Source organism: Zygotorulaspora mrakii, chromosome 8, assembly GCF_013402915.1.
Source record: "Zygotorulaspora mrakii chromosome 8, complete sequence".
Lineage (NCBI taxonomy): Eukaryota > Fungi > Ascomycota > Saccharomycetes > Saccharomycetales > Saccharomycetaceae > Zygotorulaspora > Zygotorulaspora mrakii.
Genome location: NC_050726.1, coordinates 699,149 through 722,207, shown reverse-complemented (window position 1 = coordinate 722,207; position 23,059 = coordinate 699,149). Strand labels below are relative to the sequence as shown.

General features: G+C 40.7%; 14 protein-coding genes across 14 annotated transcripts; 9 read left to right on the top strand and 5 right to left on the bottom strand.

Moving 5' to 3' along the window:
• Positions 1–115: 115 nt before the first annotated feature.
• On the top strand, positions 116–2,092 carry CBP2 (Cbp2p; the record flags this gene model as incomplete). The annotated part of the gene is made up of 1 exon (XM_037290873.1): positions 116–2,092. The coding sequence occupies one exon, from the start codon at positions 116–118 to the stop codon at positions 2,090–2,092; it is 1,977 nt and encodes a 658-aa protein (XP_037146768.1).
• A 423-nt stretch (positions 2,093–2,515) lies between these two features.
• Positions 2,516–3,031, top strand: COF1 (cofilin; the record flags this gene model as incomplete). The annotated part of the gene is made up of 2 exons (XM_037290872.1): positions 2,516–2,529; positions 2,614–3,031. 2 exons carry the CDS (start codon positions 2,516–2,518, stop codon positions 3,029–3,031), a joined length of 432 nt encoding a protein of 143 aa, XP_037146767.1.
• Positions 3,032–3,165: 134 nt separating this feature from the next.
• On the bottom strand, positions 3,166–4,875 carry EFM1 (protein-lysine N-methyltransferase; the record flags this gene model as incomplete). Its single annotated transcript, XM_037290871.1, has 1 exon — positions 3,166–4,875. The coding sequence occupies one exon, from the start codon at positions 4,873–4,875 to the stop codon at positions 3,166–3,168; it is 1,710 nt and encodes a 569-aa protein (XP_037146766.1).
• A 171-nt stretch (positions 4,876–5,046) lies between these two features.
• HG535_0H03670 (uncharacterized protein) lies at positions 5,047–6,429 on the bottom strand (the record flags this gene model as incomplete). The annotated part of the gene is made up of 1 exon (XM_037290870.1): positions 5,047–6,429. One exon carries the CDS (start codon positions 6,427–6,429, stop codon positions 5,047–5,049), a length of 1,383 nt encoding a protein of 460 aa, XP_037146765.1.
• An 888-nt stretch (positions 6,430–7,317) lies between these two features.
• Positions 7,318–9,375, top strand: HG535_0H03660 (uncharacterized protein; the record flags this gene model as incomplete). Its single annotated transcript, XM_037290869.1, has 1 exon — positions 7,318–9,375. The coding sequence occupies one exon, from the start codon at positions 7,318–7,320 to the stop codon at positions 9,373–9,375; it is 2,058 nt and encodes a 685-aa protein (XP_037146764.1).
• Positions 9,376–9,888: 513 nt separating this feature from the next.
• On the top strand, positions 9,889–10,269 carry GON7 (chromatin DNA-binding EKC/KEOPS complex subunit GON7; the record flags this gene model as incomplete). Its single annotated transcript, XM_037290868.1, has 1 exon — positions 9,889–10,269. One exon carries the CDS (start codon positions 9,889–9,891, stop codon positions 10,267–10,269), a length of 381 nt encoding a protein of 126 aa, XP_037146763.1.
• A 164-nt stretch (positions 10,270–10,433) lies between these two features.
• FEN2 (Fen2p) lies at positions 10,434–11,987 on the top strand (the record flags this gene model as incomplete). Its single annotated transcript, XM_037290867.1, has 1 exon — positions 10,434–11,987. The coding sequence occupies one exon, from the start codon at positions 10,434–10,436 to the stop codon at positions 11,985–11,987; it is 1,554 nt and encodes a 517-aa protein (XP_037146762.1).
• A 275-nt stretch (positions 11,988–12,262) lies between these two features.
• MNN11 (alpha-1,6-mannosyltransferase) lies at positions 12,263–13,528 on the top strand (the record flags this gene model as incomplete). The annotated part of the gene is made up of 1 exon (XM_037290866.1): positions 12,263–13,528. The coding sequence occupies one exon, from the start codon at positions 12,263–12,265 to the stop codon at positions 13,526–13,528; it is 1,266 nt and encodes a 421-aa protein (XP_037146761.1).
• Positions 13,529–14,055: 527 nt separating this feature from the next.
• On the top strand, positions 14,056–16,599 carry RBH1 (Rbh1p; the record flags this gene model as incomplete). The annotated part of the gene is made up of 1 exon (XM_037290865.1): positions 14,056–16,599. One exon carries the CDS (start codon positions 14,056–14,058, stop codon positions 16,597–16,599), a length of 2,544 nt encoding a protein of 847 aa, XP_037146760.1.
• Positions 16,600–16,706: 107 nt separating this feature from the next.
• Positions 16,707–17,696, bottom strand: ATP12 (ATP synthase complex assembly protein ATP12; the record flags this gene model as incomplete). The annotated part of the gene is made up of 1 exon (XM_037290864.1): positions 16,707–17,696. The coding sequence occupies one exon, from the start codon at positions 17,694–17,696 to the stop codon at positions 16,707–16,709; it is 990 nt and encodes a 329-aa protein (XP_037146759.1).
• A 152-nt stretch (positions 17,697–17,848) lies between these two features.
• On the top strand, positions 17,849–18,187 carry PFD1 (prefolding complex chaperone subunit; the record flags this gene model as incomplete). Its single annotated transcript, XM_037290863.1, has 1 exon — positions 17,849–18,187. One exon carries the CDS (start codon positions 17,849–17,851, stop codon positions 18,185–18,187), a length of 339 nt encoding a protein of 112 aa, XP_037146758.1.
• A 200-nt stretch (positions 18,188–18,387) lies between these two features.
• Positions 18,388–19,185, bottom strand: ATG27 (Atg27p; the record flags this gene model as incomplete). The annotated part of the gene is made up of 1 exon (XM_037290862.1): positions 18,388–19,185. One exon carries the CDS (start codon positions 19,183–19,185, stop codon positions 18,388–18,390), a length of 798 nt encoding a protein of 265 aa, XP_037146757.1.
• A 765-nt stretch (positions 19,186–19,950) lies between these two features.
• Positions 19,951–20,618, top strand: HG535_0H03580 (60S ribosomal protein uL22; the record flags this gene model as incomplete). Its single annotated transcript, XM_037290861.1, has 2 exons — positions 19,951–20,259; positions 20,373–20,618. 2 exons carry the CDS (start codon positions 19,951–19,953, stop codon positions 20,616–20,618), a joined length of 555 nt encoding a protein of 184 aa, XP_037146756.1.
• A 261-nt stretch (positions 20,619–20,879) lies between these two features.
• On the bottom strand, positions 20,880–22,919 carry COY1 (CCAAT displacement transcription factor COY1; the record flags this gene model as incomplete). The annotated part of the gene is made up of 1 exon (XM_037290860.1): positions 20,880–22,919. The coding sequence occupies one exon, from the start codon at positions 22,917–22,919 to the stop codon at positions 20,880–20,882; it is 2,040 nt and encodes a 679-aa protein (XP_037146755.1).
• Between the last annotated feature and the right edge of the window lie 140 nt (positions 22,920–23,059).

The following is a 23,059-nucleotide window of genomic DNA, read 5'->3' as shown; positions in this document are numbered from 1 at the left end:
AATATATCGTCTTAAACACCTCTGTCTGCTACATCTTTCCTTAAATCCCTTTTATATATCTTACCTTTGGCTGTGTAAGCGACAATGCCGCCACACTTGCTGGTCACGCTTAACTATGTTTAACATTAATGACATGAACAATAAGCTGAAAAAGACCTCAGTGGCGGCAAGAGCGTCTCATCGAGGGCAAGTGGACTATCTGAAAGGTCTATCCCCAGTTATGGGATCTTTGAAGAACATGAAGAGCTGGTACGCTCTATTTTTTGCTTCCTTCAGGCGACAACCTAGTGCGAGACAGTATAGATACAAAGATAATGTTCCCACAATAAGAAATACGGTGTTGCGGAAGTTTAGGAGCCGGTTCAGGGATAGTGAGTTAAATACAGTGTCTATACCGTGCACAAGAGCGCTGGAGTTGTGGTCATTGGGATCCGTGCAGAAACTCCTGGTAAGTGACATACAGGCATCGTTTAAAGGAGCATCGGGTCTACAACTGATTCGAGTGAGCCCTCGGAGTGCTGCAGAGGAAGAAAATTTATCAATTGCAAAATGGGCCGAAGTGGCACCAATCTTTAGTACGCCTCTTTTGAGATTGTATGGTCCAGTCTCTGGAGATCATTTTGGAACATCAGGACGAGAAGGTGAGGCGCCTTTGGAATTTCAATATGCCATAAAGCTGATGTCCAAGGATGGATCGAAGGAGCTAGGTTTTGTATCTTGGCCAGATCCAGCATATTCTCTCTCTTGTCAGGGATTGGGCGTTTCAGCGGAAACCTTCAAATATCTGAACGGCGCAGAGTTCGTGAACCCTGTGGACAATTCTCCGCTTAATGTTTATGAGGTTGATTTTGTTCCTAAGGATTCTAACGGCATTGGGTTATTTCCCGCGTTTGTTGATTCGCACAGGGTACTTTTTACAGGCCTTCAACTTTGCGGATCTTTAATACGTCGTAAGCTCTGTTCTGGGCAGTCGAAACACAGGGTGAACAATTTACTGACAAGAATGCCTAGAGAACAAGCTAATGAATTGCCACTCGATAGTTCTTCTAACGATTTTTTTGGGGAGTGCAGCTTTGCAAACTTGAAAGCTCTAATGAATAGGACAAAAAAATACAAGCTTTTGTGGAGTACAGGCAAGGACAGGAGCAAAATATGTCCCGGTGATATTATTCGCTCCTGTTTAGCTTCCAGGCGTGTTACGAATGCTCAACTTGAGGAAGAATTTTGTAAGCACTATATCCTGTTCAGCTTGTTTTCGCAAACCCTGAGGATACAGGAATATCTAGAGAAAGAAAAGATCGATCTAGGAGAGAGCTCTCTGAATCTAAATGTGTGCGATTCCTTCATTTGGGAGAAATTTAGAGCTGTTAACACAATTGGAGAGCCATCTAATATTCAAGAACTGATTGAGTTCAAGAGCCGATACGATGATTTTTTGGGTTTTCTGACGAGTTATTATTTCAGTCTTATAGCAGAAATGAAAGCTTCGACAGCTGAATTTTATGCTGGCGGCGCTCAGTCGCGCGCATTAACCGTCTATATGCTGTTGAACACCATTTTACGCGACTGTAAACTTATCAAGATGTTTAGCCCCAATCTGTCGACCTACGTAGACGAAAAGCTGCCTCAGCTGCCAAAGGAACCCGAACTGGACTCGCGGATAGCTGGAATCTCTGACAATACGGGAGTGGGCAGCAAAGTGAGCAGTATCATTACAAACTGCATTGAGCTGGAACATTTGATGTACTCCGACAACTTCTCTACAGACGCACCCATCCAATTGGAGCCTGTGGCACCTACCTCGGATTGGAAGCTCGTGATCATGTCAAAGCAGGAACTGCCCCCAGACATGACCAGACTCGTGAAGTTCAACTCAAAAGTACACACGCAGTTCGTCGCCGATCTCGCAGACGTGTCCCGCAACAGTTTCTCCATTTGCAAGGCAAAGAAAATGATCGACCAGAATCTCTTCATCTTCCTCTACAAACTCGAGAGGCCGCGCCGTATCAGCAGGGAGGACCTGATATCTGATATAATCGACAAACTAGAAGATGCATCCGCACTCCCCACAAAGTCCGTTGCAGCTCGCTGAATCAATTGTGAATCGCATTTCAAGTCTTTCACGCATCCCCATGAGTCCCCCGAATCCCATGCATTTTGTCTACATATGTAATATACTAAGACCTTGAGAGAGCCACTCTAGCACCAGTAGAACGCAATCGAACAACCAACTGATCGATACAGCAACTGGATTCTCCAGCATTATCACTGCTGGAATTTCAGACCTTGTTCGGGTAAGCCTGTCTTTTTTCGTTTTTTCATCTACGGCCTGTCGCACTCAGCGAGAACTTCTTGTTTCACGAACGGCGAGCCCCCTTTCTCCTTTCAATTCGACGTATTGATGAAATCGACACGAAACCTGATATTGATCAAGGTTCATTTGCTCTAATTGGCATTGTCATTGTGAGCTATATCACTGAATATATCGTATACGTATAATTACACTCTTTGAGAAATGTCTAGATCAGGGTATGTCGGGTGATATGAGAAGTTTACCTGTGTGAAAGGGGAAGTATATTGAAGTAGTTTACTAACGAGCCTAAATGTGAACAGTGTTGCCGTTGCTGACGAATCGCTTAACTCTTTCAACGACTTGAAATTGGGTAAGAAGTACAAGTTCGTCTTGTACGGATTAAACGACAACAAGACCGCAATTGTGGTCAAGGAAACATCGTCGGATGATTCGTACGACGCATTCCTAGAGAAACTGCCAGAAAACGAATGTCTGTATGCCGTGTATGACTTTGAATATGAGCTCAATGGCAATGAGGGTAAGAGATCTAAGATCGTTTTCTACACTTGGTCTCCCGACACTGCACCAGTCAGAGCAAAGATGGTTTACGCATCTTCCAAAGATGCTCTTAGAAGAGCTTTGAATGGTGTATCCACCGATATTCAAGGTACTGATTTCTCTGAGGTCTCTTACGAAACTGTTTTGGAGAAGGTCAGCAGAGGTGCTGGCTCTCATTAGTTTGAAGGTACCAAACTAAAAAAAAAGAAGATTACTGTTATAAATTGATTAATATATACCATTATATGTTAGTTTTTTTTGAAAAAAATTTTAAAAAAAAAAGGATTATAATATATATAACTGTTTTCTCACCTCTAAATTTTGTTCTGCAGAATGAAATATGGTTCCTGTGTTTGTTTCCTTGTCCATACTAAACGATCCATAACATTGTCAGCTACAATGAATTGTCTTATCCCCCAATTACCAACGTCGAAGGTTTCTGGAATCTTTTTGCTTAGATTTGGAAACAGCTTTTTGTAAAAACTCATGAACTCCATAACATCTTCTTTTTGGATAACAATTGATCTATTCACCTCCTGGAAACAGTCGTAAATGTATCTGGGAGGAGCGTAGGATAGCTTTCTTGGATACGAATCTTTATTTGCGACTCTTACAATCCACAGCAGTAAAGCTTCCCTCATACAACCCTGTTTTGCGAAGTCCTCGAAATTTGCGATGCCAAATGCAATTAGGAGACTATTCGCAAATTCTTTATCATTCTTGAAAATTGTTTTGAAACTCGTCATGGAAATTGCATTTTTCCTCATTGTCTGTTTTTGTAGTTTTTGTAATGCCTCTAGGCTATTATTGTAGATTCTCCTGTCAGAGTTCAAATATTGTTTTATTGTGGCTATTAAATCTGTGCTAGCTGCCAAAGGTCGGTTGATCTTCGACCTTTTCTTGAAAAAGTCAACTTTTTGGATCAGGATTTCGTGCAGTTCGTCTTGGCCTTCCAGTGCACCTCTTAGAGTCAACTGAGACTCAGACTTTAGCTTGCATAGAAAATTGAACATTTCAAGAAGGCTGTCTGGCAGTGGCTGCTCGTTGGTTAGTTTGAACTGGACACAATCATCAGCAACAATATGATCTTTGATATCAATACCGAAACTTGAAGCATTATCTAGCATTTGTTTTTCCAATTTTAAACTCAATCTTGTAAAGTCATTTGCATTATTTTCCTGAACAAACCCATAATTAAGAAGCAGCTCTTCGTTGGATTTATCTCCGTAACTATTAAATATTTCCTCACTTTTCTTCAAACTTTCAAGACTTATAAAGCTCACCTCATCATTCTCAAAAACCCATTTCACCTTTGTATCGTTTTTATGATTCAGTAAGTCGACAATTGGGTAAAGAAAGGCTTGATTGATGTTTGAAGTTTGACTATTCATGATAATCTCCGGGAATGCCCTTGAGTTAAAAATGCTAGTAGCCCAAACGTATGCAGGAAAACTTAACCATGAGGTTCCGATGCTAATTTCATTCATTGACAAAAATAGAGAAAGTATATCAATATCCTGAGATGATTTTAATTTGTTGTAGAATTGCATGTCATTGGGTTTCAATTTCAAAAATTCTAGCACATCTATCCATTCTGATGCCATTTTCGCTAAATTCTGTCTAAGCATAAGATGCAGGTCAGTTCCCTTCAAGATTTCGAGCTGATCTGCTGACCAAAAATAGGGTTGGTCGAGCTTTAATGGCAAAATCCGAATATAAGGCCTATGAAAGCATTCTTCGTCACTTCCAAACTTTAGTTTAGCGGTGAGAAGCTGACCCAATACATTAGGATTTCCTCGGCTAACAACTGGTTCCGTAATATCAAAGTGCTTCATAGCGACCTCATTGGTGATGAGTAATTTCTTCGGTATTGAAATTAATGGCTTTTTAGTTGATATTGCTTCTGAGGCAACTGCTGTTATGCCCACCTTTTCAGTCAGTTTGAACACAATACGATCATCGACATAACTGCCATTGGTCCTACACCAATCGATGCAGGCTTCCAGGTCCGAATTGGCGGACATTTGTGTTTGTTGCCTTGCTTGCAGTATCGCCTTTTTCTTCAATGAAGCAGACTCAAAATAATGTCAAACAGAAAAGTTTGAGATACCATATATAGGTACAATAAATATATAAATAAAAAAAACCTGCCTTAAATCATGTCTCTTTTTGAGACTTATCGGCGGTAAAGACTTTTATATGAATACAGCCAACATACCGATGAGCGAACTCAAAGATAGGGCATTGATAACAGCACCCGCACCCGTAGAAGTGAAAGGATGTGTGGTAGAATTAGATCCTTGGGTAGCTGAACTTGTAGCCAAAGTGGAAGAATTTCCAGCCAACGTCATTGTTGCAGCATCACCAACTGAGGCAGAGACGGTGGTAGTAGTTGATGTGAAATAACTAGCCGACATTTGCGCAGAGTATTCATCACCCCATTGATCAACAACTTGCTGTAAAACACCCCTGCCGTTTCTATTAATTGCAGTAACATTTGGTGCAGGAAGAGCGATCTGGTCATCTAAAAGATATCCAACATAGGTTGCATTGTTTAATTTGTACGTGGTATCAACATCCTTGTTGGTGATGTTGGTAACATTAGCAACAAGTTCGAAGACGTTTGCGTCCACATCATGTCTACCTAACGAGGGTAAATCCCAGTTAGCAACTGGAGAAGAAATCAAGGAGTAATGGTCGTAATAAGTGGAGTCGGTAGTGTTTTTCAATTCATCTGGAACAGCACCACCTAATAAAATAGTGAAAACCTTGTTCTTGATCGAATAGGTTTCATTTTCATCAAATGTTAAAACAACCAAAGTGTTTTCCATGAAATACTCATTGGATAATAGAGGTTCCAAGAAGTCTCTACTCCATTTACCTGCAATTCTGATGTTGGTATCATGACCGTCGTTTGTCATGTTTGGCGTGATGAAAGAGTACTGTGGAAGCGTTCTGTCGTTCAAATCTTGCTCAAACATGGTAAAGTTCTTGATGTTTGCTAATCTAGTTTCATTTTGGGCAACGGAATCATACATCACCAGTGGATTGTGTTTTCTGACATAGTCGTTGGCAAAATTGTCTTGGTTAGAGTAATTGAAGCCCTGGAAACCAGTGTGTGGTAGATGTTCCTGGTATTCTGACCACGAGATTTCCTTGGTATCGAATAAATCAACAATGGTCGAGATGTTGGAAGGTAGAGCGATGAACCTGTCGTCATCCAGAGCAAAGTAGTCACCACCAACAGAAGCAATGTAGTTTGGCTCAGAAGGATGCGTCAACCCCCAGTAATTGTCCAGAACAATACCCTGTTGCGCCAACCATTTCAAGTCTTCTTGACCAGCAGCTTTGTCGTAGTCCGTGTTCTCCAGCCAGACGATAACGATACGGTCAAAAGCTGCACCGGTCACGTTTGAGGTGAAATGATTGGTCGTCGCGTTACTTGCTGCACTCGCAATTTCTGACGCCATTGGCGAAATAGTGGAGTACGTTCTTTCCACCCTAGAGGACGAAGAGTCCGCAGCCCAAGCGGTGACGGCCGTGGTGGCAGCAGCAGCAACAATTGAGTTCAGTTTCATGTCTCGACAATTCCTTGGTGAGATGAGATCAACACTCCAGAATAAAACCGGCAACCTCCATATCCCTAGTCGATGCGCTACGATCGTATTTATACTCCTCCAACGACCCAGACGGCCTCGAGACTACAACGTGCAAGAAAGAATTTTTCACACCAGTGGGGTCGAATTGGCATGTAACCTGGGTTGCAATGCCACATGCCCGCCAATACTACCATCGCCAATACCACCATCGCCAATAAAACCATCGCCAAGCACATGTGGGACCGTTTTACAGTTTCGCCGTTAATGCCGGGTGGCAGCCTGGCGCTTCCCTGCTCCGCTGCGGAACAGAAGCCCAACCGAGACAACTTTGGCACGGTGCTGTTGCCACTGCCCTGTTTCCACGATCCTGTCGTCACAACGAATCAGGTTGTCTTTCAACATGTTTCTGCATCTTCACTTCATCTGTTTCCCTTTTCCCTCGAATTTGCGTCGCGCGCTTCCGCTTTCCGACTGTGACTATCTGCCTGGCGCCACGTGGAGGTAATACTAGCACGCTGTGACTATATTAATGATTAATACACAGCTTTTCAGCATTCCGAAACAGAAACGACAAACAAGCCCGTTTCTTCCTCAAAAGGCTTTCTTTGGTACCACGTGTGGAGAATGTGAAGGGCTAATGCATTAATTTAAGTTTACAAGGGACTGAAAGTAATAAATCGGAAAGCACGTTGTCTTCGGTAAAAGGCAGGATGATAAACATGGGAACTAAGTGTAGTGGTGGGTTGAATGGGTTGAAATGGTTGAACGGATGACCTAGGTTGTGTGGATTTGACATATAACAGTGGACTGTGAAAGGACGAGAGTTTGGTCTCTTGAGGAAATAACTGGGAAACCGGCGCATCAGGAATGAAAAAGGATATAGCGATAGAGGAACTTCGAATGGGTCCGCCCAAAGAAGAGGAAGAGGATTTCGAAGACGGGGAGGAGCAAATAGACGGGCTTGCGATCGAGGAGGATCTCGAAGAGCAGGGGCAACATCCGGGCAAGGAGCTGCGGTATTCGAAAGAGGTTAGATTTCTGCGGGCTTTGAAGTGGTCTCTTATAGTGGTAATACCGGTTTTAATATTTGTGTTTACGCTGAGGGAGGTGAAGCATCGTAACCACGCGCTTGTGAAGAATGCAGAGGCGGTTACCGTGGTGGACAGCGCAGCGGTTTCGTGGAGACTTGACACGGCCAAGAATTACACGATGGATACACAGTACTGGATGAACGAGCCGCGCAATCAGGAGAGACACTACTACTTCAATATTTCGACGCTGGAAGGTAGAAATCCAGATGGTATGGTGCGTAATTTGACGGTGGTGAATGGCCAGTATCCCGCGCCGTTGATAGAGGCAAACGCAGGTGATACGCTTTTTATACATGTCTCGAATCAAATGAGCACGGAGCCTGTGACGATACATTGCCACGGTTTGTTTTACAACAAGAAGAACTCTTTTCAGGATGGCGCCTCTTTCATCAATCAGTGCCCCATTCCTCCTGAACAGTCGTATGTTTACGAAATCGAACTCGATGACGACCAGTTCGGTACCTATTGGTATCATTCGCACTACGGCTCGCAGTATGCTGATGGGCTCTTTGGGCCGCTGGTCATCCATTCACAGGAAGAACTCGATATGATAGGTACCGAGTACGACCAAGATATTGTCGTAGTGGTTAGTGACTACTATCACGATATTTCGACGAATTACCTTGAGGAGTATTTAGGACCAGATAACGAAAATACAGAGCCCGATCCTGACAACGGCTTAATTCAGGGAGCTAACTTTTTCGATTATGTTGAATCGAGATATCTAGCACCAAATGGTGAATCGGTTGATGATTTACAGTATTCGCCAGTCAGTGTCACAATGTTTAATTTGGATCCAGATTCTACATATAGAGTTCGTCTGGTCAATGCTGGGTTTTTTTTGCCTTTTGAGTTTGAAATCGATCGTCATATGCTTGAAATTATTGAATCTGATGGCACTCTCGTTGATCCGTTAACAGTTGAATCATTGAGTGTATCCGTGGCACAGCGTTACTCTTTCATTTTGCAACCATTGGACTCTAAAGAGGATTTGAAGAATTATTGGTTGCATGCAAATTTCAATCAATTCTGTTCTAAAGAAGTTAATCGAAATTTCAATCACATCGTGACTGCAGTCGTCACCTACACAGGAGCCAGAGATGCATCAGACCTTGAGATACCCGCTTCAGACTGGAATTACAATGGTGGCCAAGTTCAATGTAGAGAATTTGACCAATCTTTGTTGAAGACAAAGGATTCAGATCTAAAAGTACCAATAGTGCAAAATGGCTCCCATCTGCCTGATCTTAAAATAGATCTAGACGTTTCGTTTTTCATTGGCGCATATCAAAAGACACGCGGTTATTTCAATGATCATACCTATGTATCCTATGACAAGTCATCATCAATGTACGAGCTGGTTACTAATCCGAATGATAACCCCATAAAAAGTCTCGAGAATGATGATTTAATGACTTTTAACGAGGATCAATTCATGATTAACTTAAATCAAAGAGGTGCGGTTGTTGATTTCGTGATAAACAATTATGATGATGGTGCACATCCCTTTCATTTGCATGGTCACAAATTTTGGATTTTAAGAGTCGGCGATACTGGATATTTTGACGACTCTTACTATAATGAGGATTCAAACGAGATGAATTTCGAAAATGCTGTGCTAAGGGATACTTTTAATATTCCTGGATTTGGATGGGCCGTTATTAGATTTGTTGTTGACAACCCTGGAGTCTGGCCATTCCATTGTCACATCGGTTGGCATATGGAAAGTGGTTTACTTTTACAAGTGAATGCTCTGCAGGAGGAATATACTTCTTGGAATAATTATCCAGAAGAATGGAAATCCCTATGCAGTGCTAAGGAAGGGATGAATTAAGTAATGATGGTGTGGTTATATTCCACTATGGATGTGTTGAAAAGCTGGAGTGTGTTTTTTGATTTTGCTTTTTTTATGATTGATATACAGATTAAACAGTATTTAAGAAGCTTTAGCGCAGCATTCGAGTGCGTTATAATTGTAAGTAATTTAATGTCAGGTTTTTATTATATTACGGCATGAAATAAAGTTTTTTGTTAAATATTTATGTTTGGTTGACTAAAATACAACGTAAAACAGAAAAGTTTGATAGGAACCAGAGTTCAACATCCACTTGCTCCGCATATCCAAAGGCAAAATAATTCAAGCCAGATAGAAGCTCAAATGTTGTGAATAAGCCAACATCTACTGCATTTGAGCATCGCATTTGCAAGTAAGTGGACTGTCCGGGCTTCCGTCGGACAGCTGTCAAAGAATAGTGAAAAGTGTTTTACGTATATACAAACAAAGTGAAAGGTAGCGGGACCTTACAATGAGGGTGGACTCGTAACAATTCAAAAGTCTTAAGCTTGAATGTCCGTGCCGTTTGCTTCTTATAGTTCTCCAGATTTGGAGTCGCATGTTTTTCGTGTCGATCCAACATGCCCTCGTTATCAAACTACGGATGGAAGCACCACTGGACCTAGTCCACATGTTTTAAATGCTGGCCAGATTGATAAGGACAGGCCCAGCGAACCAAGAACCGATGACAACGGACAAATAACGACATTAGGTCAATTGAGATGCCATTTGACCGGTTTGCAAGATGAAATCAATGATTTTTTAACAGAGAGAATGGAGATCGCTAAAGGAAAGAAAACGAAGCTTGAAGAGAGTCGTGAACAGCGCATTGAAACAGAGATCAAGGGCCTTCTTGATGGAGGTGATGATAATGGCAATGACGATAATAGCTGAAAATACTTTTAATACAGACTAAGACTGACCTCGAATCACTGGAAACGATTAATATCTTGGCTCTCAACTTTTGTCAACATTCGGAAAAGTTATTTAAAACTCAATGGGAGAGATGTGTCAACGAAAAGAGAACATCCTGTCATAGATTCAAGAAGACTAATGAGATGGGCAAAGAGGGTTCTTTTGCTGAGGAGACACATTTTGCTCACGAAGATGATGTAAAACCGAGAAGAACTGTCAAGGAAAAGTTTCTACTTTTCAAGATTGATCTATTTGTATTATCTTTTGTCTGTCTTCAGTATTGGATCAATTATGTAGATCGTATTGCGTTTGTCAATGCATATATATCAGGAATGAAAGAGGACTTGAATTTCCAAGGGAATGATATCAATATTGCCAACATGTGCTTTACCATTGGGTATATAGTATCGATGATACCAAACAATTTAATACTGTTAATTGTATCACCAAGAATATGGCTGAGTTTCTGTACGTTGGCTTGGGGTGTATTGACTTTATCGTTGTTCAAGATCTCCTCGTTCAAACAGTGTTGTGCGATCAGATTTTTCCAGGCAATTTTCGAGAGTTGTACATTTAGTGGCACACATTTAATACTAGGATCTTGGTACAAGGAAAATGAGCTCGCGACAAGAAGTGCAATTTTCACTAGTTCTGGTTTGGTTGGTTCGATGTTCAGTGGCTTTATGCAAGTGCAGATTCACAAATCCCTAAATGGGAAGGCATCACTGGCAGGCTGGAGATGGCTATTCATCATTGATGCTTGTTTGACATTGCCTATCGCAATATATGGTTTCATTTTCTTTCCAGGTATGCCTGAAATCGATAGCGATAAAGCCAAATTTTCAATGACCAAAGTGATATTTAGCAGTGACGAATTGAAGTATGCACGTAGAAGGTTACCTGTTAGAGATGAAAGCACTAAGCTGGATTGGTCTGTGATACCCAGAGTTTTCAAAAGATGGCACTGGTGGCTTTTCTCTCTAGTGTGGATTCTTGGTGGTGAGAATTTAAGTCTAGTATCAAATTCGACTTTTGCTCTTTGGTTAACCAATCAGGACTATTCCTTGTCCAACAGGAACAATTTTCCATCCGGTATATTTGCGGTGGGTATTGTGTCCACCATTGGATCTGCTTTGTACTTGAGTTACTGGCGTAGGGCAAAACATTGGCACGTTGCAGTGATTTTAGCTGTAGTAATGTGCGTGGTTGCCATTATGATTCGCGTAAGACCACTCAATGCCGGAATCATGTTCACAGCACAGTATCTAGGTGGTATAGCTTACGCTGGCCAAGCAGTTTTCTTTGCCTGGGCAAACGTCGAGTGCCATCAAGATTTGCAAGAGCGTGCCATTGTTCTGGCTTCTATGAACATGTTTTCAGGCGCTGTAAACGCTTGGTGGTCCATAGTGTTTTTTCCAGCAACCACTACTCCTTACTTCCAAAAAGGCAGCTATGCACTTCTCGCGACCGCAATAGCCAGTGCTGTCGTTTCAATTGTCATAAGAAAGTTTCAGATAAGAGATTCTCTTCAGAAACAGGTCTTGCCCTACATCGACGCCAACGATATGTTAGATGACGATGAAGACGCAGCTGACAGCGACAATGACAATTACAATGATGACGACAATGGCAACGACAATTACAACAGTGACCGCAGTGGCAATATTCCACGCAACAGCCCAACCCTAACTGATTAGTCCCATTATATAGCATTTTTTGTATTGTTTTACTTATCTACACGTGAATGTATGGCATACGTTTGTCTTTATCGCACTACATGTGGCTCGAATCAAAAGCGAGACATGAAAAAATTGGTGGAATGAAACAACGAAATAAACAAGTGTTGAGGTGAACCCAGTGCTATTGGTAGACCATTTACTCATTTAATTTTTATCCAACAGGTAATTCTGGGCCCTTTCGATCGTAATCTGACGTTTTGCTGCTAATACTTGCCATTATTGCTGTTATCAAGATGGCTTTGAGACCGAAATCAAAACTTAAGTCGGGGTCTAAGAAAAAATGGTCAATATCCCCCAGAGTTAACAACATTTTTACTAAAGAATTTGGCCTCACCGTAGGTAAAAGTGTGAAGCCTTTGGGAATACTGGCAGGTATTACTATCTTTCTCTATCTGTGCAGCAGTATTTTCAGTTACAGAAACGCATCGCGAAAACAGTATCTACCTGAACATGGTTATTATATGAACGAAATGCCAGCTAAGAGCTCTTTGATATTTCCGCCTATCGAGCACATGCCAGTTTTGAGGGAACTTGGTATTGGTGGACTGTATAACACCAGAACAGATCTAGAAGGTAACAAAGGCTACGTATTGAAACCAGAGGACAAGCCATTGACAGACGAAGAGAAGAAGAAAACAACAGATCAAGTATTGCTGGTGAAGAAATCTTTCTTGGATCATGGAAAATGGGTTTACAAGAAGGAAACGCCCTCACCGGAAATCGTTATTGTTACTCTTATTGATTTTGAGTTAAGCGAGCTCGAAACGGTGTTCAACGTTGTTCAAAACAGGGTCGATTATGCTCAAAAGCAAAAGTATGCCGTTTACATTCGCTGGATCCAAGAATTTGTTCCAATGTTGCAAAGGCAAAATTTGCGAACTGATTACGAGTATGCTAAACCTCTAATCATGAGAGCTGCCATGCATGCATTCCCCAAGGCTAAGTACCTTTTCTTCCTCGATCACGAATCGCTGATAATGAACCTGGATATTTCTTTGCAGCAAAACCTGTTAGATCCCAAGACCTTAGAAATTGCCCTATTAAAAAATACTCCAGTTGTTGCAGAATCTAACATCAGAACTTATAACCACTTTCAAGTGAAGAATACCAAAATGATTATACCTCAGTCCCCACAAGGCTTTCTGGATATGTCTGCATTTGTTGTCTCAAATGATCTTTACGGCAAGGCTTTCTTGGAATTTCTCATGGACAAATTATATACTACTTACGACTGGGAAAGCTTCTCGGCAGGTGTCGGGCACCTTTTGCAATGGCATCCTCACATTTTGGGCAAAACGGCCCTCGTTCATCAAAAACTGTTAGCTGCTCCCGTTAATCCCAACCCACCCTCTGAAGAAGAGGGAAACAATTCAGATAAAGAGTTAGATCCCTATTACTATACAGAGGGTGACCTAGTCGTATCACTTAAGGGATGCAGATTAAAAGGAACCTGTACGCAGGATTTACGTACCTTCTACGAAAAGGTGAGAATTCACTGAACGGTATTATTCCATCTATTTCAGCTACAATTCCACAAACCTACACCTCTGCAATACTACAATCCTACTAGAAGTCTGTAAGAAGGCTGCAAGAAGGCTGCAAGAAGTCTACAAAAAAATTACGAATAATTTCACCGGTAACAGACATCTTGGTTCTACCTTATAGATATCAAATACATAATTCCATGCATAAATTTCAGTTGCCAAATTATCTCGATCGTATTCTTTTTTTGGAATTGTCAAAATGCCAACGCGTCAAGCAGCATTAGACGCGAAAAACTCTCTTTTTGGGCACAATGCGTTTTCACCAAAAGGCTTCTTCTGCAAGACTACATCTTTCAAAAACTCCATTTATTAGAGGGATTCGTTCTGCTTGATGAATTCTTTCGATTTGATAGGCACCGAATAAATAGTGCTTGAGTTATTCTTTTAGTGAAAAAGTTCGTTTAACAGCGCCAGACCCAATAGCTAGGTGAAGGTTTAGCTGGAGTTCGGTTTGAGTTCGGCTATTATCAAGGTGGGGGCCCATGGCAATTCAAGGAGGAATAAAAGAGATTCACAGAATACATGTTACCAATTTGACGCGGTTGACAGTTGAATGTGAGTCGTTTCTTCCGAATCCTGTGTCGAGGTTGGACCCTATGTCGAGTCTGAGGGAACAAACGCAGTTACTAGGCATATGTTTGCGTAAGATTATAGGGGAGCTCTCATTGTCATCACCAGTTGACCTTTTGTTATCGTTCAGGCGTTGGTTCTCAAATAAGTATCTTCTGGAGTGCTACAAGAAGTGTCTTTCTGCAGTACCAAAGGTTATATTTTCCATCGATAGCCCTGTCTTTAGGTCAAAGGTCAGGCCTACGTTTGTCGTTTGCGTGATGAATCTTTATTCGAGCTTGGTTCAAGTTCAGGAAATTTTGGGTGGCGGTTTCGATGGCTTAGGACAATTAATTAGTTCTTTCGAAGATCAGTTCTTTTCGTCTTATAACGATGCCAACAATTGTATTCTAAGGCTTGATCAGGTTCATGATTTGCTATCACACACTTTTGACGTAGTATCAGCACCACTGATGGATATTTCAAAAGTGGCTAAAAGGGACTTTTTTAGACTATCGCTGAAGAAATTCAGTTTTGACCGTTCCTTGGTGGAAATATGCCAGTTTTCCAATGGGGAACTTGCTGTTTTTAAGATAAATTCAGAAGAATTACCAAATATCTCGAGTTCTCCAAAAAAATTACTATCACAACTTCTGAAAGGAAACTACAAACTATTGGATCTCGGAAGGACTTTACTTTTTCCCTCGTTGAGGAGACATGACCTGGAGATCTTCGATCTTTTATCACAATCAACAGTGCAATTGAGAACGGCCACTGGTAACAATGTTACCTTGATGGTTCAATGTATTGACCCTTTACAGTGGGAATCGCATTGGAAACAGTCATTTAAAAGGCTATTTGATAAAAATGATTTAATACCGACCATACTTCGATCCAGCTCTTCTGCCTCAATAACAAAATCATCACACTCTTATCAAAAATTCAAATTGAAGCTTTCTAAACTTGAAGATTTAAGACCGCTGAGTAGTGAAGGACTCCCAATAATGTTACCATCTCCGGTTTCTCCTACAGATACTAACACTACGTCGACGCAAGCACAATCTCAAGCAAAAAAACCTCAGACAGGACTGCATAGGTCCAAACCCTTAAGAAGGCCACTTTCTACGTTAATGTCTGTAGAACAAGAGACGGGGTCTCAAGTTGGAAGGCTAGCCAATTCTTCATTATTGGCTTCGCCGTCTCTGCAAGAAATTGCAAATCTCAGTTGCGACAAGTTGATTGAACTGGATAGAGCCATCGAAATGGACTTCTCACCCCTTGCAACACCTGAGCTAACTATGCAAAAGTACAAGAGTGTCTCCGAAGAACCTTCATTAGAGAGGATAACAATAAACTCAGAAAAAGATGTTGAAGTCAGCGATCTCGAAAGTTTTATTTCAACAGAACCAGAACACAAAGGGGATCCACATAATGAATCGCCAGTGTTCAATCCTGTGGCCGGTATGTATAAACCAATGCTGTATACTAGGAACTCGTCTTCCTTGTTGAGTATTTTTAGTTCAAAGAGTAAAAAAGATGAGGAAACAATTAGAGGACCCGAGAAAATTGAGAGGGAAGTAGAAAAAAGAAGTAATTCTTCTTCAATGTCTTCACTTTTTGATGCGAAATCGACGGACAGCCCAACTGAAAAGGAGTCGGAAACACTACCACCAGGTATTGATACCCGCAACGACGAAGTTATATTCGAAAACAATCAAGTGAGAATTTCATTTTGGAATGGGAAACATTGGAACAGGGTTGGGAAAAGTGCTCTGACTTTTTTAATTTACAGACTTGGAGATGGTAATACAGTCATGTTAGCACGTACAGCAGAGGAAAGCAAATCATGTAAATTTGCCATAAAAATTTCCAAAGGGTGGAAATGCATCAGATCAGCAGCACAAGACATTCAAATCGTAATACCGAAAGAAGACTTTATGGCTAGCATGATTCCTTCCGAGTTCAATACGCTGACCTTAAGATGTCTGCAAGTGGAAAGATTGTTGAACATTCTACAGCATTGTATAAAAGGAGATTTACCAAGCTCTATGCCGAAGTCTTCCACAGTACAGACACTATCAAGTATGCCTTCATCATGTATTAGCAATCCCTTAACACGATCTTCCACTGCCATGTCAGGCCTAACTGATCCAAAAACGGACACAATCAATACAGTTCTTCTCTTATCTTCTTTAAAAGTCAAAATTCACAGTGCAATTGAAGGAAAGGGCTGGAATGTACAAAGCATTGGTCATGTTGATATATGTGTGCAAGAGTCAAAAGACACAATAATAGCGGTAAAATTCAATATTGTTTTGATGGACAAAAAACCGCTAACATTCATCAGTCAATTAGATGAAATTGAAAGGATTGGCCGGACTGGGCTTCTATTAGCTTCCAAAAAAAATGAAAAGCTTTTAGAATTTCAAAACAAAATTGTAGCTGATCAAGTTTATCAACTGATAAAGCCATCATAATTTATGAAGTCCAGCGTGTATAACGTATCTATAGAATATTGACATTTACATGTATATTTATCATCATTACGGACATATGCTTTCGTTATCTCTGTCAGACAAATTGATCACCCTCTTTCTCGGAAAGCTACAATCCCAGCTGCATGAAGCTTCCTGCGTACATCACGTTTATCGACATCGTGAGTATCTTCAACTTCACCCCACCTTTCAACTTGATGAATAATCTCTAATGTCGCTGCTCGAACAATTTCTTCGGTATTAAGCTCTAAATGTCTCGATGGCTTTAAGGATGCCTTACTTTGCAACATTAATATTCCACAAATAAATGATTTAGATGTCAAGACTGTATTTTCAAAAACAGCCAAGTCCCACAAAGAAAGAGAATCTAAGAATTTTTTGGCTGCCTCTCTAGTGCTTGCTGCCTGACTATTACCTCTTAAACCATCAGTATCAGAGTCAAGAACTCTCAAATTGACCTCCGACGGAGTGTATCTTTTAAGGAATTGCTCAACAGTGCTAATTAAAGGCAAATATAAATTATTCTGTGCCTCTCGCAAAGCACCCTCATACTCATAATGTGGCGAGAAAATCAAAAGAGTGTCTGTATCCAAATAACGTAAGAGATCAGTCGCTATCTTTTCACGATCGCCGCCAATCTTAGCCATGAGATCTGGGTCCCCATTTTCACCATGCACGCTTTCTAAATCGATACAACGAGACACAAGTGAAGTAAGTGGCAAGAGATGTGGTTTGATGGACTTGTTTGGCAATGTTTCCCATTCTTTCTGTAGCAGCATTGCCAGTAGCCTTCTGTCCTTGTCAATCACAATTGGATTGCCTAAGGGAGTTAAAATAGACTTTGAGTCGAGCTGCATGAGCAACTTACTTCCGTCTTCCTTTATTGAGACCTGCTTCCAGAATTTTTGACTTGTCTTGGATAGTCTATTGGTTTCTGTCTTTAGATTATTTTCAATGGTGGAATCTCCGCCCAACGTGGGAGCATAGCTAGACCTGGGAATGACGTAGCATCTATGTTGTATGATTCCAGTCTTTATGGAGTTTATAGACCCACTGAAAAAGCGGTGCATCTGCGGCATATCTCGTACTGTTTTCGCGTGCTCTACTACATTGACTGATGTTAAACGTTTTGTGGGATTAGAAAATTTAGATAATTAGATACTCTTGAAAAACCCAAAAGATGACAGAAACAAATATAAAGTCCTAACGAGAAGGGTTCATCGTATCACAAATGTCCGTATCACCAATAATTCAGGAGCTGACATCCAACTTAAGAAGCTCGAAGGCCCAATTGAATGTTGTTACCCAGCAACTGGATCGGTTAGAAAGACAAGATATGTTAGCAAAAGTTACTGCTACAGAACTAGAATCATATCCCGTAGACAAGGTATGGAGGTCCTGTGGTAAAGCATTCATTTTGCAAGACAAATCCAAATACGTCGACGATTTGAAACATGATGAAGTTATCGTTAAGGACCAAAGCAAGGCATTATTGATAAAGAAAAATTATCTAGAAACAACTGTGGAAAAAATCGTAATGAATTTAAGGGCTGCTCTAGCGAAAAAATGAAATCTTAAGAGCCATTTATTACTTACAACCTATAATTGCCAGTACAATACGTTCAATTGGTTTGGGCGCAATATGAAATGAGAGAACTCGATGGAGGCCTAGTGACTTTCGCATGACATAGCAATACATACATATACATGCACATAAATATAGATCTATAATCATTGAAGCATTTCTGCGTTCAGCAAGTACCCTTATTTTTAGACAGCACTATATCCACCGCTTTGGGAAGAACTTCTATTGAATGCTTTTGTCAATATTTCTTGAATAAATGACGCCAGAGATACAACGATCGTTTTAAAACGCTCCACAGACTCTATGCAGAACTCCCCAAACGTGCTTCCACTTCTATTAAGGTATAGCCTCATAATGAAATATATCGCAGCGAACAGAATAATGTATATGATCGGCCAGAAAACCCATGAGTGTCCATCCCTTCGATAGTAATGAGGGTCATTATTGTGGCCATTGTCATACTGTTTCTTGACACAGCCGGAAGGGCCCTCAATATTTAAGTAATTACTGCCATAGAAGCCGAAATCCGCGTTACTAGAGATCTCGTCTTCTTCCATCTCCAGATCACAGGTGAAGTCGAGATACCAATATATATCTTTTCCATCACCCCACTTGATACCATCGAATTGAATAGATAGGTAACCGTTCGAATTCCAAACACCATCAAAGTTATCATTTTTCACATGAATAGCTCTTAACAATTCTGGTTCCTCTCTATCAGGTAGAGTGACCCATTGCAAAGAACATATCACGTCATCAGCATCGCATTCTGCCGGCTTTCCTTCTGCCTCCAATTCACAGATATTTATGTAGTATTCCATTCTATAAGTACTTGGTGGTGTACTAATCTCCTTACCCTTGAGATGGATAGGCTTTTCCATTTGATACTTTTTCAGTTTCCGATCTGATGAACATTGAAGACCCATTACGCAGCTGGCCATGAAGACCGCACTCACCAAAAGCCATGACCGGTTGAATTGCATAGCGCAGCAGTGATAACGACGCAAGTTGCAAATGCTAGCACTGACAGTAAATTGTAAACAAGCTCTTGTGCATTCTCTTTCTAGAGGTGAAAGAGAAAGTCCATGAACATAACGCTTGGCAACAGAATACAGCCACCCCTAACCCTACCGTCATCTCAACCCTAATTGCAATGCCCTACTTTGCCCTAACTCTCAATCCTCAAAGATCATCTCAGACGCCGTAGGTCACGCGTAACAGCTATCTAAACCTGTGGCGTTTTGTTCTACTGACTGCCTTTACACATCCGTACATTTTATACATTACAGCCGTACACCAGAATTAATCCTTTTTCAGAAACTTTCATGATGTTTTTTTGCGTCGGTGCATCATTTTGCTTTTTGCGTCGCGTCCTCACCGAGTCAGACCACGGTTCCCGTGCCGTGAGTTAGAGGGAGTAGGGCTCGTTTCAGCTCAGGGATCCCGTCTGGGAGGGAATAACCTTGCCTGGGCTCACGACCCAGGCAGAGGGTGCTGCAATTGTTAGGCGGAAGGGCCGACCTGGTGGAGAATAGCTGCCACCGTTAGGCTGCACTTTGGTGCCCTGAACCTGACAGGAGTAGGGAAGAACCTTCTCATGGTCTCATACTGAGAGGAACAGCACAGCGGGAAGGCAGGAAAAACTCGTCATCAAAGTAGGTAATTTCACAAATTGATTAAAATCACAGATTTTGAAGAGTTGATTTATAGAAAGTAGCGAAAGACATCTAAGAACTGACAAAGTGAAAATGGCTAGATACGGTGCTACCTCTACAAACCCAGCTAAGTCTGCTTCCGCTCGTGGTTCCTACTTGCGTGTTTCCTTCAAGAACACCAGAGAAACTGCTCAAGCCATCAGTGGTTGGGAATTACAAAGAGCTCAAAAATACTTGGAACAAGTCTTGGACCACCAAAGAGCTATCCCATTCAGAAGATTCAACTCCTCCATTGGTAGAACCGCTCAAGGTAAAGAATTCGGTGTCACCAAGGCTAGATGGCCAGCAAAGTCTGTCAAGTTCGTCCAAGGTTTGTTGCAAAACGCAGCTGCCAATGCTGAAGTATGTTAATAATATTAATCAAAATCCGTGTCCCACATGCGGTGTGAAACAAATCGGGACATGCCCATCACCTAAGCACTCTACTAACGTTACTCATTCTCATTTTATTACAGGCTAAAGGTTTAGATGCTACCAAGTTGTACGTCTCTCACATTCAAGTCAACCAAGCTCCAAAGCAAAGAAGAAGAACCTACAGAGCTCACGGTAGAATTAACAAATACGAATCCTCTCCATCTCATATCGAATTGGTCGTTACCGAAAAGGACAGCCAAGTTGAAAAAGCTGCTGAAAAGAAGGTTGTTAGATTGTCTTCCAGACAAAGAGGTAGAATCGCTTCTCAAAAGCGTATTGCTGCTTAAATGATTCGTATGGATTGAAATATAGCACAGTAATCTGCAAGATTTTAGTTTTTTATCCAAAAATGTATAATTTAAAAGAAATCTACTAGTCTAACTGTATTTTCCGTGACACCAGAATAACAAGCATAACTTCTTTCATATTAGCACGCCTTCAATTTTTATACATACACCTAATTATATATAACTGTTAACTGTTTTGTTTTTCCTTAAAAATTGAAAAAGGGCCCTGAATGAACGGTATTACTTCCTTCTTTTTTATGTTCATCTCAAATTTGCGTTACTTGATTGCTTAATACCAACTTCTGGTGTCATGTAACCACTTAAATTTATCACGTACATGGACATCATGAATATTAAACAGTGTAGACCAACGCAATAAAATAAAAACAGCATCCTGGTCACCTTGTTTGATAAAACTATTTTAGCAAAACTGGAAAATAATTTTTCCCATATCGATAGTCTGTTCTTCCTGTAGTATTCGATCTCATTTTCTTTGAATTTGGCTAATGGGTTCAATGAATCCTCATAGACTTGTGAATATTGAGATTCCGCATCCAAACGGGAAATCAAATCATTATTACCGTTGTTGTTGATATTGGCATGACTACTGCCATTACTGTCACTATTACTCAGATTATTTTTATTATTTTTACTATTATTATTGCTGTTTCTCGATAAGTAACGTATACGTTCGTAGAGGCCATTATTGTCATTTTTCAGCTTCGTCAGTTCATTCATTATCTTTTTTTTATCAATGCCATAACGCTTCATTTCTCTTTCCAGTTCACTATTTCTCTGGCGTAATCTATCTCTTTGCTTCGTAATGATTGGTAAAATTGTGTTGTTACCCATGATCGAAGGGCCCTCCATCTCCTCAGGTATACCTATAATTGAGCTAGTGGGTGACAACTTACCACCTCTATTATTCATCTGACGTGTGACGCCTGACATCATACTTGCTGTATCATTAAATTTAAGATCCACCTCTTCGATCTTATCGAGATCCATCTCAAGTTTTTTATTCGAAGATTCCAATTGATTCACCTTCTCCTTCAATGCCATTAATTCAGTTTTCAGTTTTCTATCTTCCTCCTCGTTCTCAGCATATTTGCCACGTAATTCTGCTAGATTTCTTTGCAGTCTTTTATTTGCTGAAACTAAACTTGCCTCCATTTTAATTTGGCCATTTCCTGCCAATTGCTCATTTCCGTTATGGTTTTGGCTGCCATCCTCCTCGTCATCCTCAGCACCAAACTCGATCCTCTTCAGTGCCGATAAATCTTGTTTTAATTGATTGTAATCTGAGAAATTAGCTAGTTTCATTCTTAATGTGGTTATTTCTGACTTGTATGAATCCGTTTCAGCCCTCAAAGATTTTAATTGGCTCTCTATCTCAGTGCTCTCCTTTGAATGCATTTTACGATTCCGATCGGATGATGCAATGAGTAAAGCATTTTCACTCTCTAATTTCATTATTTTGGAATCCTTAGCCTGCAATTGCAATTCCTGTTCCACCTCGCTAGTAGCTCTGGCTAGCGAACCACTCAGTTCTTCGTTGCGCTTCTCCAGTTGAAAAATCCGGGTCTGCGACGCTTCAAGTTCTTGAGCTAGAATATTATATTCAGAGGAATTGGTGAACTTTGCCGTCGCAGTTTCAATATTTCCAGCCATAGGTGCACCATTAGACAACTTTTTCTCCAATGCTTCATTACTGCTACGCAAAATTTCAATTTGCTTTACAAGTTCATCTTCCCTTCCGTTCCAATTTCTCTGCTTTTCTTCCCAGGTTTTATTCAATTCTTGCTCTTTTGCAGACACTCTTTTAACCAGCGTTTCTGCCGATTTTTGCTCAAGGTCTAGTAACCTGGATTTTAAAGTATCATAATCTGCATATTTGGCTAGCTTGTCTTCTAAAGTATCTATTCGTTCCTGCAATACCTTGGTATCATCAACCTTGCTCAATTTCACAGCAGAGTCTCGCAATAGTGACTTAGGATCAGGGGCTTCGGCAATCTTTGCATACACATCCAGTAGTATAACCTCACTGTTCTTGGATCGTTTTGTCAAACTATCAACCTCTTGCTGATATTGCTTGATAATTTTATTGATCTGTGATAACTTCTCATCAATATCTAGTTTTTTGAACTTCTTCGTTTCAGACGCCAAGAGTTTCCTTGACTCTAGAGATAGAGTTTCCTTCTCCTTTATTTCGATAACATCTTTATCGAGTTGTTTCTGTAACACCGTTAGGTCAACTTTTGACCACAGATCATATGCATGCTGGTATACAGCCGGATCCATATTGACAGCCAATTAAAAAAAGAATTCAAGAAACTAGCGAAAATTACAAACAGTGCCACTTTCACAACCCTTATATTTCTAGCCCTCTGATCTATACTTCGCATGCGCTAGCTGACACGTACCTCAACTATTGTATGAAA